At 42.9% G+C, this 20597-nt stretch overlaps 1 protein-coding gene across 3 annotated transcripts in view; it reads right to left on the bottom strand.

Moving 5' to 3' along the window:
• The window catches only part of MGAT4B (alpha-1,3-mannosyl-glycoprotein 4-beta-N-acetylglucosaminyltransferase B), a 1507233-nt gene that overhangs the window by 714437 nt on the left and 772199 nt on the right, over positions 1 to 20597 (bottom strand). For all 3 annotated transcript variants that reach the window (XR_014966618.1, XM_085617756.1, XM_085617757.1), the window contains exon 6: positions 10540 to 10653. Coding sequence is in view for 2 of the 3 variants with exons in the window: in XM_085617756.1 (XP_085473882.1) it covers positions 10540 to 10653 (114 nt within the window). In the remaining variant the exon portion in view is untranslated. The remainder of the gene's footprint in view (positions 1 to 10539; positions 10654 to 20597) is intronic.

Raw genomic sequence — 20597 nt, 5'->3', positions numbered from 1 at the left:
TACTTCACTTTCACTACACATAGTCCACAAGTTTCTAGTGCTCCTACGTAACACCGCAAGTCGTAGCACGCCTCAGTCCGTAGAGGACTGGGAGGACCCCTATGATGAAGCATGTCACCGTGGGGAAACCCTGGTGAGTGAGGGGACTATAGAAAGAGATAATCCTTCCCTTTCTTTCTAAAACGGTGTCCTTTAGGATCAAATTGTTTCCGACACCTTTTGTTCTTCCTGGTTAGGTTCCTGTCTACTTGACCCGTTCAGGTAGTTTTTTTGATAACTGAAATAAGATATCAGCCTGTCTTCAACCTTATCGCTTAAGCCTTAGCTGATGTAGATAAATTCAGTATAAGTTTCAGACACTGCCCGTCAAACTTTTCCCAATTCCGCAAGCCACTCAAATATAGAGCCCAATTTATATCTTGGCCGTATAGGTACTCCGTCCAATGGCGACGGACTACCTATACTGCCAAAATATTTATCCGCATGATGGATTTGATGTGGGCGGATAATAGGTTTGGCTATGGTGGTGATTAATCCGTCATGCCACAACCAAACTTCTCTAACGGCCAGACAGAGTAAGGTCAATCGGAGAAATGGCTTTATGTTCGCCTGCCAATTAGGATGGGCAGACATATCGGGTTTTTTTTTCCATTGACAATTACCGTCAGGCAAACCCTGGTGGTGAGGGACAGTAAAATAGAAGTAATGCACCCCTCTCCATGGGAGATAAATTTCATGGCGAGAGGGCATATATATATATTTTTTTATACAGAAAATCCCATTTAGGGATTTCTTTTTGAAAATAAAATAGAAAACTCTTTGCTCCAGGCCTCCGTCCTGCTGAAGGAGCTCTGCACCAAACGGCAAAATGCTTTGGCAGGAACCTCTGTTATGGCAGTTTCTGTCAGTACATTATAAATGGCCACCTGCTTGGTGGCCATTTATAAATGTAGTGGGAGGTCCCTCCACCACAGGGACAGAGTAATTTACTTCGTCCCCCCGGTAGACTGGTGGAACAATGAATCATCCGCCCCTTTATAAATCAGTCCTTAGTCTGAACCATTGCCTTTAATGCAGTCTAAAATCCGACCCCACCATGCTAGGTCCTAAATTTGCATAGCCCCTTTGTTGTTGGGAAGGCATTTACTTTTATCATTTCATACTGAGTTTTCTAACTTAGATTAGAGGAAAATAGCATAGCATGGTATCAATAGGTGTCCACTTCGTCAATCTTGGTCTTACTTAGATACCACCTAAAGTCTTTCTTCTGATGCCCTAACACTCTTATTTTTATTTTCTACACTCTTACCACTAACTTATTTTCGGTACAGTAAAAGGTAAATGAATCCAGCTTTCGATAAAGGCCTATCTGGGTCCAAACCATAATTACAAGATTATCTGCATGAACCTGACATGTTACATTTGGCCTCCTATCTTTGGTGAAAACCACCTAGACCATGATAGTTCTGCAGGCAAACCTCTTCGGTAAAGTGCAAATAGTGTTGTGGCCAACACCCAGCTTTGTCACTGCTCATTCCTTATATCAATTGCCTCTCACAAAGACTACCATCCTTTTTAATTTCACTCTTGCCCAGTTCCCCAAGTGGAGTTCCTTCGGAATCCATAGCAACCCTCTTGAGATTCTGATCCTTTCTAAGTTATTCCACAAAATCTCTTGGTTTACTAGGTTAAATGCCGCCCTGAAATATACAAAAACAACAATACAAGTTACCCTTAAGCTCAATTATCTTTTTGGCAATTGACCAAAGACTAAAACAATGATCATAAATACCTTACTTGAACCCTCCCTGTTCAATTAGGACTAGGGCTTTCTAGTCAGCCCACTCCCTCAAAACCTACTTTCCATAAAGATTAGTCCCCACATCCATCAGGCTAATCAATCTATACTTCTTCGGATCTGAGGACGACCCTTTAATGAATGGGTTTCATGATTGCATCCTTCTAGCTTTCGGCCATCACCCTTTTTAGGTTATTGCTCTAATTAATATTTACCTTTACTGTTATCGCTGGGAGATTATCTGGACCTGCTGCTCTTGTCAGAGAAAGTGCTTTTATAACTCATTGTAGGGAATTCACCGTACTTCTGGTCAAGAGTTCCTCATCTACCCCATGGTTACCTTGGTAGAGATCCTGTATACCCTTTTGAATAGGTGTCTTCTAGATGGTTTATCCAGGCTAATTCTGATACCATACACGTCTACCTTGTGCTATTTCCCATGCCAAAATGCACCGATTTCCAAAATGTGCTTATATCTTTAGAAGATACAACTAGTTGCATTTCTTCCCAATTTGAGCAATAGTATTCCCGTTTTTCTCTACTGTATATTTATTCACCTGCTGCAGACTACATATTTCCCTCTCCCCTTGTTCTACCTGCCCTCTTTTCAGCAAGCCTCAAGATTCCTTAACTTGCTCTTTGGTTTTTGGCATTCCACATTGTACCACCCTTTTTTAACAAACTGCCCTTTAAATTGCTTTATAGGTGCCTTATTCTAAATTCTGCTACTAGCAATTTTTAACTACTATAATTAACTTATTATACCAATTCACTACCTCAGAATTCTATTGTTTGTCTTCAATCTCCCACTGTACCTGAAATCTTGTAAGCTGTACTAGCTCTCTCTATCTCCTCTATTCTAGAATTACCCTTCTTGGACTACTAGCATCTGTTATCACTATCTTCTCCCAATCCATCTTGACCTTCATCTGAAGACATACCTACAAAGGCCAGAGATCACTTCCATCTATTGTAAGTACCAGAAATTTAGACCAATTAGAAATACCAAATTGGCACAAATATGTAATAAAATGGACATTTTTGTGATCCTCTCCAAAAGGACTGGCCTGCTGGTGCGTCCTCTGGAAAACACCCATTTAAATTACCCTGAACTTTTGTATCATCTCTAGTAATTTCATGTCTAACTTAGAGCAGCTGGTGACGGAAAGACAGATTTTGTGATATTATAAGTACCCTGTAATTCATTATACAGTATATTTTTGGGCTGGGTTTTCATTAAAAATATCACTTAGCATTAGTCCATTGCAATTATGCATAACATTATTCATATCCTCCAAATAATAATAAGTATTCTTAAACCATGTGTATTCCAGCTCAATACTCTGGTAGGCCATGCAGGAACATGGGATTTCTCTGGTCTATAACACTTAGACCTAACCTCTCCTGTTCTTCTTGATAATAGCAATCCTTTATAATATATTTTGTACTATTTCTTGCAACTTACTGTTGTATATTCGTGTCTGTGATTTCTCCTTATACACTTCTCCATATTGGCCTACCCTGCACTCTTGTTCCACACATTTCGAATTTGCGGGTGCGTTCGGGCAGCATTATGGAGCAAGAAGGCTGTGGGAAGGGCCCTTTTAATTTAATTGTTAGGGATTAATTTGAATGCCCTTCTCATTCAAAACCCTTTCCTCTTTCATTATAAGAACTTTTGCTGGTCCGGAACGGAGCTCCAGCTCTGTAATTTCCATCCCTTCCTTAGTTGTTACAAATCCAACACAATTTATATGAGCGGACTAAATTGAAGCCAATCTCTTACAATTGCTAAATATTCCCAAAAGGCATTCTCTATTTAATGGTTTAAGTTTGGAGCTTTTTTCCCCTTTCTAATAACATAACCACAAATTCACCATCTCAACTACTTGAAGCTGTCTTACTTTACCCACCGGCTCCCTTCCCTCATGCCCTCATTCTTTGGGGGAAATGAGATTCCCTTCACTATGGGTTGATCTGTTTGTCCTTTTTCCATTACTACTGTGATGCCTTTCCTCAGTCTTGGAAGAAATCATATGCTTTCCTCTAACTTCTTTTCCATTGATATTACCTTACTCTGTCTTCCACCCAGTGCTTAATTTGTGAAAAACATAGGCGCCAGGGCTATCAGGAGGCCACTGCAGCTTGCACTACACAATGCCCCTCCCATGGCTGCCAATGGCAGTATCAACACAACTACTAATCATCACGCTCCTACAAGTGTGACAATTCAGTCTATTCCAGGCCCCCAAAGCTATAAGAATGGTTTGGGGTGACAGTCAATAGTATTTTTTTATGTACATTGAATTAATAAACAACTGTTGTTGTGCTCCTCTTTCAATTGGCCAGACAGCGCCACCAGGTGGCAGACAGTTACAATTCCCAGTATTGACAATTAAGTGTGAGTGCTGAGCACCGGAAACCAGCAGGTCAAATTAAGCACTGCTCAACTCCCATACGTGATCTAGCTAATTTCTTTCTTTTTTGTGGCTTGCCACAAACAAGTCCTCTTTTTTGAGAGTATATCATATGTATTATTTTCCTTCTTCTCTGCATTGATCTTCATTTCGCACCTCTGCTCCCTACCCTCTTTTTTAAATATTTAAAATACCTACCTTTCTTATAAAATACGAGGTCTCCCCTTTTTGGGTAGGCATGGGTATATGGAAAATAAAGACAGTGCTATCTTCATGTAGATTAGACATGACACCCTTCGTGTGCACCTTTACCAGCCTCACAAGAGCAGGAATACAAGAATGAATACTTTTCAACTTTGCAGCTATTGTTATTAACAAGATTGCTTTATTATTCATTGTTATGTTATGCCGTTTTATATAGCACACAACTGCCCCGGCAAAGGGGCGTCCCAGCACTGATAGCAGAAAACTGCAGAACTATAGACAACAGAAGCAGCCTACAGTGGAGGAAAGAGGTGAGTTTTGATCGTCTTACGGAATGCAAAGTAGTTTTTCATGCTGCAAATGCATCATTATTCAGTGATACCATCTCTAATATCTAATATTGCATATAGTAATGTTTTCTGCATCAATATAAGCACATCCAACATTGAGGAAGAGAGGCAGGCAGGCTAACATTTCTATCATAACGACAATCCAGAACACTCCTGCCCTTAACCCAGTAACTAATAGCCCAGCCGTCTCCCCACTTCTGCAAGGTTACTCATCCAGGGTACCAGCTCTCAGTTCATCCAACCTGTTTATGAGGCACCATCTCAGACACCAGAGAAGGGGAAGATGAGCGCTTGGGCCCAGCAAGTCCAGAAGATCAAGGCAGGAGGGGAGGGATCCATTGGTTTGAGTGACTGTCTGTTGTAGGAGTACTTCTTGGAAGGACCCATTAACTTTCATATGTTCATTTGATTCCGACAGTGCATCCTTCTGTCTTACTCTAAACACGTACCTACAAATGTTTTTACGGATACTGCCATGTTTGATGTCGAGGACAATGAATTAGAACCAGCAAAACTGTCCTTAGCTGATAATCCACTCCCTTTTGGGTTATCTGCAGAACAGCTGATCAATTTGGGGTCTGGGGGATTATGATGCATCTACCTTTACTGATTAAATATTGCATATCCTCATAAACCCCTCTTGTACTTGAATTTTCCTCTCCCTCTTGGGAGTTTTTTTCTTTCTCATGAGTAGATCTCGATCACCTTTTCCTGGTTACTGGCATCCTTCACAAACCCTATTATATGTGTCTGTCTTACCATGCAACACAATCAAATCTACTTTGGTTTTGAATAACACTATTTGGACCCGTCAAATTGATTTTCCCAATTGTTCAATCGTCTCAACCGTCTCACTAGTCAATATATCAACAACACGATCACTGATTTATAAGGTCCTCCATCTTATTTTACTAGCACTTGTCCCTTACGGGATTACAAAGGGGTAGCACACTTATCTCACCCTCTCCTACCTTAATTGCACCAGATATGCGCAGCTGCCGCATCCACCCACAGCCTTATATCCTGAGTCCTGAAACAAATCAAATGCCCTATTGAGGTATCCATCTCGTCCTGCCTGGTCAACTACTTCCTCTTTTTCTTCTTTCTCTTCTATCCAACAGGAGTAAGCAAGCCCTCTGGTCCCAGTCACAGTCGGCTGTTGCCCTGCAGCACACATCAACGTCCCCACCCTCTGCTCTGAGCAGGCGGCGAGGACTGTGTCATTTGTTCCCTACAGGGCCTATTGAAGTATTCCCCATGTTAACCTGTCAGTCAGTCAATCACTTTGTTAGCCTGACTGTGCATGACACAGGACGCATTAGCTTTGCACATGTTACTACATAATCAAGTTTTGCTTCTGTGCCACATTCTATTTTCACACAGAACCTGCAGTTGTCTCGTTCTGTTCTTTCCCAGGATTTAGTCTGAGCAGCAGAAAAGGTCAAGCAACAATGTCCCTTGTTATGTTCTGGTCAGGCACTCACGCAAAAAAAACAGTTGATGGACAGAATGCAGAACAATGTCCTACATTCACCCCAGTACAGAGATTTGGGCCTAAATCCATCGTTTTTTTACGGGGAACAACCTTTACAACGCAACTTTTACAACGCACTACACTTACAACGCATTTTTTACAACGCACAATCCATTACAACGCATGACATTACAACGCATGACACTACAACGCATTTTTAAAAACTACCTTTACAACGCATTCCATTACAACGCATACTACCATTACAACACATACCATTACAACGCATAATATAGTAATTTTTACCCCTATACTATCCAACACTGACCCTACTATTGCACCCCCTGGAGTTAGAATAGTAATTTTTACCCCTATACTATCCAACACTTACCCTACTGTTGCACCCCCTGGAGTTAGAATAGTAATTTTTACCCCTATACTATCCAACACTTTCCCTACTGTTGCACCCCCTGAAGTTAGAATAGTAATTTTTACCCCTATACTATCCAACACTTACTATTCTAACTCCAGGGGGTGCAACAGTAGGGTAAGTGTTGGATAGTATAGGGTTAAAAATTACTATTCTAACTCCAGGGGGTGCAACAGTAGGGTAAGTGTTGGATAGTATAGGGGTAAAAATTACTATTCTCACTCCAAGGGGTGCAACAGTAGGGTAAGTGTTGGATAGTATAGGGATAAAAATTACTATTCTAACTCCAGGGGGTGCAACAGTAGGGTAAGTGTTGGATAGTATAGGGGTAAAAATTACTATTCTAACTCCAGGGGGTGCAACAGTAGGGTAATTTTTACCCCTATACTATCCAACACTTACCCTACTGTTGCACCCCCTGGAGTTAGAATAGTAATTTTTACCCCTATACTATCCAACACTTACCCTACTGTTGCACCCCTTGGAGTGAGAATAGTAATTTTTACCCCTATACTATCCAACACTTACCCTACTGTTGCACCCCCTGGAGTTAGAATAGTAATTTTTAACCCTATACTATCCAACACTTACCCTACTGTTGCACCCCCTGGAGTTAGAATAGTAATTTTTACCCCTATACTATCTAATACTTACCTTAAATGCAATTTAATATTATGCGTTGTAATGGTATGCGTTATAAAGGTAGTATGCGTTGTAATGGAAATGCGCTGTAAAGGTAGTTTTTAAAAATGCGTTGTAGTGTCCTGCGTTGTAATGTCATGCGTTGTAATGGATTGTGCGTTGTAAAAAATGCGTTGTAAGTGCATGCGTTGTAAAAGTGTGCGTTGTAACGACATACATCCTTTTTTTACTCACCATGCCATTCCAGTTTGAACCCAGCCATATGCAAATCAGTCTTGACCCTGTGCCTCATGGTCAGGCACTCAGAAATGCAGCTGTTTATGAACCTTGTCATACAGGTACGCACATCACTGTAGCAAACAGAGATCGTTTTTTCTGAGAAGATCATTCGTATGGACCCCTTAAGTATTGATGGGGCCACCTGGCCTACTCTTGCAGGCTTTACACCTTTCCCAAATTTAGCTGCGCTGAATTTGGCTGAAACTTGTACATTGTATGAAAAAGATGTTCATTTATACAGAGGCTTAATACAATTTATTTCTCGTGCCTTTTTGGTGGGTCCCACTAGGGATGGTGAGCCTGCTCAGGCACAACAAGCTGTAGGTCTTGTAAAAAGTCCAGTTATTATTAATTTAGCTACGGGCAAACACCCACCCAATCGGGAGTACATTCAGTTTTGGACTGCACAAAAAATTGATCAACTTGATGCTGTGTTCTCTTATTGGTCCACAGGAAAAACATAGACTGTTTGCCAATTTGTCTGGTTCCTCCTTTAGCCGACTGCAACACCTGGGGAACTCAACACAGTGTACACTCTCTGTTATGGCACTCCCTCGATGGGCGTCCTTCCGAACGTCCTCAAACATATACAGAATGAACATGGGGCAGGTTCTGTCCAGATTTGGAGATGAAATTGGTTGGTAATTTTCCGGCTATTTCTGAAATGATTCCTTCTAATATTAAAGGTGAAGCAGCTTCCTTGGCTATATGCCAGCAACTTGCTGCAATTGAAGACCGTGAAGGAGAGCTGCCAGTTACAATTTCACAGGAGTATACGTCCTTAAGACATAACAGTTTGGGGAACAGACCTTCCGTTTCCACCCTTGTCAAACCATCTACTGATAAAGAAGCTCACCCTATCCATGAATTTCCAAAGGCCCAGGCCTTGTGGCCAACCTTGCATCATGGAGTTGGCTGCCTGCAGCCAACCAGCTGTTGTGACATGCCTAAGGTAACTATAACTTGCACCTTAGCCATGCACTGCTATTTACTCCACGTATGACATTACTCATGACATTTTCTATGACATCACTGAAAATATCACTGCAAGATTTGCAATGAAATCATTGATGAGAAAACTGTGCATGGCGGGGCAGCGAGTTGTAGTTACCTTAGGGCATGAGTTATAGTTCCTTGAGATAAAACTGGTGAATTGATATGGTTTTTAGAGTTTAAAAGTTTACGCTGATACTGAACATTTCACCTAACTATAATGTTAATTCAACCTTTGGTTTTTCAGCGAAAATGTATAACATTATATATTTATTTTTTTACAGAGGGGTGGTAGCCACTTTGTAGGTAGAGTTACGGTTACCAGAGATGGGAAATCCTTGGATTTTTCACCATGAATGACTTTGCGCCCATCGACATTTTTTCACAAAACTTTGCCAGACTTATTGCTTTTTAGGTCTCGCGCCTAGCGTTGCAGTGCGCATCACTGCTCGCACAGCGAGAGACCTCTTGTACGGGGTTTCAAAATCGCCCTTCGAAACGCACACGCTTCTGCGTATGCTTTTCCTTTTGGGCCACGCTATTGGCCTTTGCGTGCGTCTTTTTATTAAAGACAGCACGCAATTGGCTAAAGGCGGGCGCATTGCTCCGCCCATGGCCTATTGGTGTCTATTACGCGCACTGCCGGCCATGTGGTTTCAATTATCGTGCCCAGACACGGGCGCGATAATTGAAACCACGTTTCGCTCTGCGCACGCGCACCACTCGCGGGCGTGTTTGTTTTACAATAGCGATCGCTTTCGCGATCGCTTTCACTGTCGCGTGTTTCAAATTATCATGGCGCCCACTTCATGCATATGTTTATTGAAAGCAGGCACCACTACGGTGACATACGGTTTCTGGAGAAGACGAGAGGGTTGAGTAATATTGTTTGTTTGTTTTTGTGGTAAAGACAGGCAGTGTCCTGCATTCATCACTATCATTATGACAAGCTTCCACTGGCGTTAGAATGACGCCGTCATGGTTCCGCAGTCCGACGTTTCCCCAGCTGCAAATACCTCCAAGGACCTAATCTCACCCGCTGGCGCTCTGATTTACAACAATGGGCAGATTCTGAAGCGGCATCCCTACTGAGAGAAGCACATCGTCGCTTTCGGGCCATGGGTCACGCACATGCCTGGCACACCAGATTGCAGGTTTGCCCTCAGATAGTTGGTTTGGGCAGGATTAGCTCCCTCCAGGATAGTAAGAATTGATACTGAGGGAACCACTCCAAGGTGAGACTTGTCCCTTAACCCCTCCCACCCAGCAAGTGATCTCGAGTTCCCCAATACTGAAGTTAACTGTTTTATCAGCGTCGCTACAGTTCCATTAATAGGATAGCTCTACTTAAAGTAAGCTTGGCTTTGTTCCAGTTCCAAACACAAGTTTCACGACGCCTGTTTTTATGTGTTTTTTTTTTTTTTATTACCATGGGGCCCACTTCATCCACATGTTTTATGTACACGGGCGCCGATATGGTGACGTCATCTTTTTTTTTGGAAAGCACTTTCACCGCTAATATATACACACGTGACACGCACAAAAACATTGGACGGCACTTCCATAGCACAATACGCCTACGCATAGCTTAATTTCTCCACTAACGGCCTGATAAGCTGGTCTTCTGTTCCAATTTAAAATGATGCCGTGTAGCAAGACTTTTGGGAAGGTAGGTAAAAACAGGCCTCAGTACTTAGTGGTTTCAGACAGACTAGCAACAAATGTTCATTCCAAAGGATCTTGTATATACACTTTAACAAAATCTTAAAACCTCAACATTTGTGCAATGTAAATCCAAATAAAAATCACCAACAGAAAGACCAGAACATATTTAAGGTGACTGGGAATAGTGTAATTAAGCCAGATTCTACTCCCTCATACACAGAACCTTTCCCGTAGTACCTTCACTGTGATTATTATACTGTCTTCTTAAAGAGGCTGGATTGGGTTACCTCACTCGTTCTTTGGGGTCACCGAATGATTCTCGAAGGCGAGAGAAATCTGGGTAGAAATTTGGAGACGGAGAAATAACTTCCAGGAGGCCGGACTGCATTTCATTCGGAAACCTAAAGAAAAGCCAAAAAAAAATTAGCTCTGAAATTCGGTTTGTATACCACAGCTTACAATGTAAATAGAATTAAAAATTCATTGTTATTCTGATTCCATATCATCTCAACAGGATGCTCACAACTACACCCACTTCCAAAACACATCATACACAAACATCCACACTTTCAGCAACACCATACCAATACAATCCCTAATCTATTTCACAGATACATAAGCAACTGGTATATGTTCACTAGCAGACCTCTCAGACACCAGGCCACATACACACACTACTTTACTCACTGAACAAGACTATTACTCAACAAGAGACAGAACAGATCAAGATGACTCAAACTCCAGTGTGCGAGAATAACCATGGCCATTCCGGCTGCAATGTAGGCTACAGGGCTAGTCTCCTGCTGATTTAGAGGTTGTCTTAAAGGGTTTAGGACCAGTCCCTTGCTGATTTATGCCACTACACTGCAGTAGGTAAAGTTAATCATGATTAGCATCTCTAAAGGTAAGTGTGTTCCTAAGGCTATGATATGCAGAGCACTTTCTCTTCTACAGCAGTTTGCTCTCAGTTACAATGTTTTTTCATTTATGTATTCACTGTCGTCCATGGAGATGCGGATGAAAAACCTGAAACAAACTACAAATACACAATTCACTATTTTTAAAAATGTACAAAAGATAACATTAAATGCGAAAGGATTAAATAGAACCTGCATTAGATTTTTTGTATTTAAAACGTGATTAAAAAATATGGGATTTATAAATCAGTAACAATGCAAACAAATTTCTCCACAGGCCCCTCTGCAGAACTCGTGTTCACAATGTGCAGCACTGTATAAAATTCATCCCACCTTTGTCGCAGAGGGCAACACAGCTCTACCATACATGAGTAGAGTACGGAGGGGTTTGGCTGTGCAAACTGCCTTAAGCCTAATCTAGGCTCACTCTCACCTTGGCTTCAGTAACTCAATCGTAGACTGGAAAACACAAGACATAGTGTACAACAGTAATCAAGCCATCATCCCATGTTAATGCCACATTAAGACATTTTCGAAACAAACATTAGCATCACGTAGGAACAAGGTTATCACTGTTTCTCTTTAATCTTCAAAAGGGGAACAAATACTTCTGCACGCATTTTCCTTGCCTAGTCTCTACAGGAATCTACTGTGTCACAATATTTCCACCACCATACTAACCCCCATACCTTGCTATCCCTATTCTGTGGCTTCAGCATGAAGTCCTGGGTGGACACATCAGCCATATACTTTGGGTGGTTATTTAAAAATTGCTTTTCTGCTGCACATGCTGTACCCTTCAGAACATGGTTAAAAGCATAACATGATTTTTTTTTTTTTTTTTAATGGTAACACACACAGTTGCCTTGTCAAGCAAAGAATACACTTTTAAGTTCTGACGAGAACATTCAGGGCCACTATAATGAAAGGGCTAACTTAAATCTGAGATAAAATCAAAAGGTATCTTCGTCACAGAGCACTGCGTTTAGCCAACCACAACTTGCTATGCATCCCTAAGATTAACAAGACTAGAGCATCCTTCTCTTAGCTGGCCCTGAAGCTCTGGAATCTTTTACTTGAGCACATCAGAAGCGCTACAACTAAGGATTCTTTCAAGAGCCTTCTGAAGACCCACCTTTTTTAGAGAGACCTAAATTGGTCGGCCCCACCTCTTTCAGCTTCCCCTAGCTCGAGACTTACTATTTTATAGCGTTGGGATGCACCTGTTTGGAGCAGCTGTTTTCACCCTATAAACTAATTCATTCATAAGTCTTTAGTCAACTCTTAGGAACATTTTGCTAAAAAATCTACTGTTTGCCACCATTACGTTGGAAGATAATTTAGGAAGGTGCCCCAATAATCCCTGTAGAGAATAGAGCTTATGGAGCATACTATTAATGTATTATAATAGTTTTTTTACCACCCTTTCAGAAGCTCTGAATTCTTATTCCATTCATGTGAAAATTGTGATGCAAAATTCAGCATGTGGCACTTATTATGGAAAATAAATGCTTCAGGAAAGAACCATCCAACCGACTCTAAATAATATAGGAAGCACTCACTTTCAGTTGCTGGATACTATTCAAGAGAGGTGTTTATGCCCAGTCACTTCAACAGCCATCACTGTTAATAGGTGAGTCTATAGCTAAACCGTGATCAGTTCCAGTGTGAAAGTGGACAGTGCCAGTAGTAGAAGGCGGCAGTATCCCAAGAAAGAAATGGGCAACTGCACTTATTTATTTTGTAAAGTAAGCACTGACCTAAACTCATCATCCCTTCCACAAATAACACTATCCAATATCTTAGGCAACTTGAATTGGTTGAAGGGTACGCTCTGTGTTCAAATTAGCAAAAATCACTCAGTTCAGTAATGTCATTGATTATGTTAAATGTGGGCTGAACTGTGAACAATATCACGTGTGAGGTCATGACCAGTGCATGGGGGACCGATGGAATTGATCCAGCGATTTGGGACGGATAAATCTTCACTGACAAGGCGCAATTTCATTACCCGACAAGTCCCTTCACGCTAGGTGAGTAAAATACCAAACTTACACATCACCAATGTGTATCATTGATTCCGCATAAAGTCTGTGGTGATGCAATCTTTTAAAGTTGACAGGGTTTGGCAAACTAATACCTGATTTTAAAGAATACTCATAAATCAAGAAAAAACACCTCTAATAAAGACAAACTCATTTATATATTTATAAATCTTTATCTAAAATAATGTGAAAATGCTCATCAATACCAAATACAGTACGAATCATAGACCATCATGAGAAACAATATTACAGAAAATGACAAGATTTATATCTCAATGACAGTGCGATAAAGGAGTGGAAAGGCGAAGTGACAGAAGGTTCAGAGACAAATACATTTGCTAATGATTATGCAAATTCAGATTAGTGACTATACTAAGCCAATAAGTAATCGAAAAACTACTCTCTGGCCATGAGAGCAGCAAGGCCCTTCAAGAAGATTTGAAAAGGCAAAGACTAAGTCAGGAATCAGCAGACAGGAACAGCCAGCTCAAGAAAAAGGGGACAGCAACATGGGACTGTCCTCCGGCAGGTAGGAGAACGTGCACGCACCCTCCCTCCCTACCACCAGAAACCCCAATTATACCCCCAAGAACCCAAAGTCCAACCCTCACTTGTGTCAAAACAGACAATTTCTCAACATTTGATTGGTTAAGGAAGGGGGTGTACTGTCACACCACTCGCGTCTAGTCCATTAGCTCAGCGTCTTCATTGTTCATTTATTTATCATATCAACTTCCAGGCAAGGAAATACAATTTCGAGTCACTGTCATAGTACACATTTCCTCCATCCTGTTCATATAACAACTTTCGTGCCTTGATAGTCCGCTTGTGCCATTTCACTAAGGAAGTGTTCTTTCTCTCGAAGTTTAATTTGTTTCTCCATGCAAACTCTTGGCGGGCACATAAGATTCGTGAAGGACAAATGCCTCCCACCTTCCCCTTCTTGCACAGAATAAAACTGCATTTTTTTTTTCATTAACCCAAATATTTACCACAGCTCAGAAAACCATTCTTCTACGAAAAACGAACACAAGCATCATTAATCACTTATAATGCTTTCCATTGCGCACCCACCCTGTGTTGCATCTATTCATGTGCAACCCGGGTCAATATTAATTTCCTAGCAAACATTAATATAATGCATCAAAGCAGCGGTAGTCTTATTTTATATTAGTCAAAAAGCATTTAAGGCCTAATTCAGTGCTTTAGTTCGCGCATGCGCATTAGCATTTTCCCTCATGTTAGACCGTTTCCCTGCATAAGTTTTTCACTGCACACGGTTAATAAAGTGTTCTGAGGGTTCAATTCGAGCAGGTTTCATTTTGCGAAAACCCTGCTCCATCAGATGCATACTAATATTTAAATAGAAAAAAACTGTGGGTTTTAGATCCTACCCATAACGTCTCTACATCTGATTTATTTTAATGAATTAGCATTTTCTTTAGTATAGAGCACAAAGAGCGCTCCTTCGGGCCAATTAATTACACAACGTTTGCTTGCCACTAGATTATTGGTTGCTTTCTAGTGGAAGGACCTAGAAACCTCACGTTGTCTCATTGTGGAGGGTTCAGATCTGCGACCTATATGTCATGGAACGTGACACGAGGCTTTGTTTTGATAAAGTGTGGACCCCTTTCTTGACATATGTAAAGAACAGATCCACATAACAGGTGCTGACACGCCGCTATGGCCTGTTCAATACTGCTGGCCTTGTAGAAAGCAAAGGAGGTTACACTGAATCACAGGTGATGGGGACCATGGTATTTCCTTAGGTATGCGTGGGGGACCCCTCTTCCCCGAGGTCGGGTCCCCGAGGGCTTCTGTGTTTGCACTGTGCTATGACTGGGTGGTTAGTTTTTCAGATGATATGATAGCTGGAGGGACCTTATAGAAAATATATTGAAAGTGGGGATGGGTTTGTTCCTTATTGATTCAGGCTGCATACTCTGGAGCATCATTTGTGCCTAATGGCCATTACAGTACTTTTGTGTTTCCTCATGTAACAAGCTGACTGGTGGACATGTTATTGGTTTGATATGCCTTGTGTGTGGTTCACTTTTTTTTTCCTTTTCTCTACAATTAATAGATTTGTTTAAAACAAAAAAGAAGAGGAATAGATCACAATGTCTATAAAAACTTTCAAAAGAGTACACTTGTATGTTTGTTAAAATGTACTTTGTTACTTGGGCAAACATTTGCGCAGCAGGGTATGTAGCTAAGCCCATTGTATTCTGCATGTACCTAGTCTAGATGGAAGCTCATCAAGCTCAAAGTGCAGAATGTAGAATTTCATCATATCCTGGGCTATGTCCCCTTGCTACAAACAATCTACTGCCCATGACTTTTGGCTATGCACAGTAATGTTTGGCTACAGGATATAGCTCTTGGGTCCACCCTCAATGTAGTCCCTGAGCCATAAGAGTGTCTGTGCACAACGCTTGCTGTTTGGCCTCCCTAAACCTAGAAACCACACCTCTCTCGAAATTCTACTGGGCACGGCCTTCGGCTATGCCTAATGAGTACCAGGTCAAGGGAGTGGGCTTCAGCATGCACTAAATCCAGTTGCCCCCAACTCCAAGTAAAAGCTGAGCATGATTTTGACTTGGCATCAGGGACTAGGCATACTAAACAATTCCTAGCGCACTCGCTTATAAATAATCTCCTACGGGAACTTCAATAAAACAAGCATTGGCATAGCCAATAGGTCTCGCCTTTGGGACTTAGTTATGCAGCATAATATCCTTGGTGCAACAACATCAACTGTTGCATGGCTAAACACATACTGTCCCAAAGACGAGACCTATTGGCTATGCCAATGCTTGTTTGTTATGTACCCAATCTGGATTGGTAATTAAAAAGCAAAAAAAACGAATGAAAGTGTTCTTTTTCTGAAAGTGGGTGGGTGGGGAGCAACACAGTTGAGAGGAAAAAACATGGATAGGAGGAAGCAACACAGGGGCGTGATTGTGAGAAAACAACACAGGGGAATGCGGGTCTAAGCAGCACGTAAGAGCGGATATTGCTGGAATTGGGGTGCAGGTCACTTTAACTGTGCTGGTAACAGTTCCCGGGAAACAGGGAGGCCAAAATGTTTTTTAAACAACGGGGAAGACCACCTGTTTTGGTCCTCAGGCCTAGGAGCGAAGGCCTAGTGGAGTAGGCAGGGAAATACCTACCAATGGTGCTGTACGTTTAGTGGAACTGGGGCCCAAGGATGTGATGTCCCAACTAAACCCCAATTATGGTTGTTTTACTATCCTTCCTTGCTTGCTCTAGGTCCTAGTACACCCATCCTGTGCCAGTGTTGCTATGGGCTTCGGACCAATGGCCAAAGACAGGGCAAACCTGAAGCAGAGGAAACACTTTATCTTAGGCCTCAGAGAAATGGCACAGTGAGGATGGGGCCAGATGGAGGCACTTTTTAGGTCTCGCCTGAGACAGCGCTTTAGCGCTGCTCTGGCGAGACTTATAGTAAGCACTTTTGGAAGTGCAAACGAGTGCTTTCAGGCCGCCAACTACTGTGCATGTGTGCCGGGCGCGCGCACCATTTGGCAGCCTGAAAGCACTCGTTGTCTTTCACTTTCGCCGCTTTCATGTTTTATCGTGATCGCGATCACTTTCACATTCGCGGCCGTACAGCCGCTTCCCTTCCTACTTTAATGCACTGTTAAAGCAGAATCCACGCGTCGTAAAGCATGCCCGCCCCCACTCCCCCCTCCCACTCCCTCCTCGTCAGCTTCAGTGCGCTCTTGTTTTTTATGTTGTAGAGTGCATGTGCAGACTGCTCGTGTTGCACTGTCTGCGCTCGCCCATACACCTCCCACTCTGTTTGTTCCACCCCCTCCCTAGGTCCCTGGCGTCTCTCCCGCCGTGCTTTCACGCCCGCTCTGTTTATTCCAACTCCTCTGTGGCCTCTCTTCTGCCGTGATTTCACATCCTCCCAGTCCGGAAAACCATTATTCAGTTGCCGCGAATGCCAGTCTGATGTGGCACACGCAATGTTCTTTTAATTAATATTGACATTGAGCACTTCTGAGAAGTGCCTGCACCTTTAAATCCTGGCTTGCGTGTAGCTGCTTTGCTTTCACCCCTCCCTTTTTCATTCCGGATGTGTCCAGGCACCCGGAAGAAGCAGCTCCTTGTCCTCCGGGTTGCCGATGAACATGGGGGAACTACTGGTTTAGACCGTGGCGGTGGAGGGGGCTCAGAGTGTTTGACCTACTGCCCCCTCTCGAGCCCTTCCAGCATTCGCCAAGTCATCTCTCCAGTGTGCAAGTCCGAGGCACAGAATCCGGGAAAGCTTGGACCGGTTCCCAGCCCTCAAATCACACTCTCTCGAGTTGTATTTCCATCTGAGCTCCTGCGCTTCATGTTTTTGATGCTAACGCAGGGGATTCAGGTGCTTGTGTTACTTCCGCTGGTGCTAAACTGGTAACATGCTGAGTTGTGTACTACCCATTATTTAAGCATGGCCGGAAATGCAGTTTGTGTAGCTAGATACACAAGCGGTTAATATAATGCTATTATAATAGGAGAATGGGTTCCCAATTGCACATTCTAAAAAGCATGTCACCTCGTAGTTCAATGACCATATACAGGCATGATGCTGACGAATGAGTGCTTGGTTAAGGGCATGGAAGTCTGAAGAGATTTACCAAAGTCTTATAAAATGGGTCTGGAAGAACCCAAGCAACTGGCTCAGACCTGCAGCCCCTCTCCTGCCCTCGTTTAAACCCCGCTAGTGTCTTCGTAGCGCTGCACAAGAGAACATCCTCGGCTTTCCAAAGTCTGTCACCCACCTCACTGCCATGTGTTTGACTTTTTCTGTACTCCCCCTTGCATCTATATGCCCCTACACACCGTGCTCTTTCTCATCTCCCCTTGACTTACTGCGTACTATTTCAAATATCTCTACTCACCTGTCCTCCACACCCATCTTTTCATCCCCCTCCCGACCAGCTGCCCCAACCCCTTCCCTCCCACCAGCCTCTGCCCAGACACAGCCTGTTTGCACAGGTATCAAACGGCCATCGTGGCAATAAGTGCGACTGAACCTACCTGAAACTAGATTCCTACAAATACCCGCCACGCCTGGCTCTGCATGCAGTGCCTGGATGGGCGCCTTTCTTAAAGCAGCGCTAAGCATAGCATTTCATATATATGCGCATGTGTGTGTGATGTGTTTGTATATATATTGTACGTATTTACGTCTTTGGGAGTGTGAGGTAAATGCAATTGTGTGTGTGTGTAGTGGTAACGTGTTTAGTTGATGTGTTAGCATTAAGTGTGCATGTGTGTGTAAATGATTTCACTGGAACGAAACCCCGTTCTAATTTTTTCACAGCTGGCGAGGTGCAGAGAGCAGCACTTGGTGAGGGAAATAATTCCATTTGTGCGTCTCTGAACTGGTCGAAAGACCCCGGTCTGGAGTCTAGGCGCTGTGCTTTTTCCACGAGTGCTGCTAACGTCTGAATTTCAGTGCCGAAGATAGAAGAAAACGCACGGGTCAAAGCCACAGGCCTATGAGATGTTAAACACCGAGATTCTTTCCTAATTTATCGCGAAACAGCGCGGTGACAGCCCCTTGATTCTCTTGCCTTCCTCTTTGTGCCCATTTTACGAGTGCACGGGTCATAGCACTTCTGCGGCAAGCACCCTCCAGCACCTCTGAAAACATACTTCAGCTTGTTGTGTTATTGTGCTGGTACATATTACCAGGCTAGGGTTTGAAATCGGCAATTTAAACATACATTGTGTGATCTTGACAACTGCTAGCAACAGCGGCAAATAAAGTATGGAACTCTCAGGGTTTGAGTTGGAAGTGACTAGTTAAAACTGCAGTCTTAGGCACAGATATCAATTTTTAGAGGCCCGCTCTACCATCCAAAGTTTGGACTCTTAACACCCGCAAACACCTCCCAATAACTTTGCTAAACATAACAGCTTGCGAGGGGGAGAGGATGTGGCCTAACAGCTAGAGCGGGTCGACCTGAAACCTGGGGAATTGGGTTTGGGTCTCGGCAGACACGCTCAACATCCTGTCATTCTGGGCAAATCACCGAATCTCCCCGTGCCTACCAAAAATGAATGTGTCTGTGTGAAACGTAACTAGTGCTCATGCAAAGCGCTCACGTTTGGAACGGAGTAAACCGGTTCAAGACCCTGCGTCGGCTCCACATTGTGTGATTCTGGGCAAACCGCGTATTCTCCCCGAGCCTACACATATGCATTTGACCTCGTGTGAGTAGTTTGGTGCTCATGTAAAGCGCTCAGAAGCCCTTGGACCGAGTTCTCGCTATATAGAACAGAAAATAATAAATGTAAAGCATAGTCACTGCCTGTTGGATTGACCTTGTCTGTTTACAAACCTGGCCGTACCCTGGCTGGTAAACGGTGACAGCAGGAATGCACCAAGTATCATGACGGTACCAGACCAGAAAGGGGATCTGCAGGCAGCACTCTCGCAGACGCACATCCACAAAATGGTGCCTTACTTGCCTTTTAAACAAGCATTTGCAATGCAAATAGGTCTCGCATTTACGTGAGTAAGCTATTGGCATTGTAAATGACAATGCCTTTTATTTATGTTTTTAAAACGAAAACAAAAATAAAAGGCATTGTCATTTGCAATGTCAATAGCTCAAACTCTCGTAAATGCGAGACCTATTGCATTGCAAATGCTTGTTTAACAAGTGGCAGAGGAGACTTCCTGCTTCACAAGGCAGTAGCTCTCATTATTAAAGCAGGTACAGTGTCACTGGGGTCCAGGACTGTGAGGCATCCACTGCATCACAGTTATGACTGTCTTACTTTACAAACGAGGCATGGAGGCTTATTATCCTAGCTAGCATTAGGTCTGAGGGCACACTTGCTGTAAAGAGGTGGACAACATGTGGGAGCTCATTTCAAGTGTGTTTCGAGATTGGAGTGATGACCAGGCATGGTGGGGAATGAGCCAAAGATACCAAGAGATAGGTAGTCAGTTATGTAGCTGCCATTAGTGCAGCAGTTGAACTTGCACTGAAGAAGAGGAGTGCAAGGGGCTCAAATCACCCAAATTATGGGGAGTATTGTTTCTTGGTCAATTTTTGTTTTCTTTTGCTGTATTTGCTCTTTTCCATTTATTGTTAATTATGAGCTACAAAAAAGCACCACTGAAAATGATCTCAGAAGCCCCACCCCTTCGGCTTCGCCAAGTCTTGCCATGAAGTTTTAGCGTGGGGGCTAACATCAAAACATTTTGCTTGGGATGGAGGGGGGGGGGATGGGGACTCAGAGCAGAATAATTTGAAGACTAATGCTGTAATGTAACATGGAAAGTGCGCATGACTGGTTTGGGGGGCCCGAGAGGGATGACCAAACAGTCATTGCGCACTTAGGAGT

The sequence above is a fragment of the Triturus cristatus genome, chromosome 7 (assembly GCF_964204655.1).
Source record: "Triturus cristatus chromosome 7, aTriCri1.1, whole genome shotgun sequence".
Lineage (NCBI taxonomy): Eukaryota > Metazoa > Chordata > Amphibia > Caudata > Salamandridae > Triturus > Triturus cristatus.
This window is presented reverse-complemented; position numbering and strand designations above follow the sequence as displayed.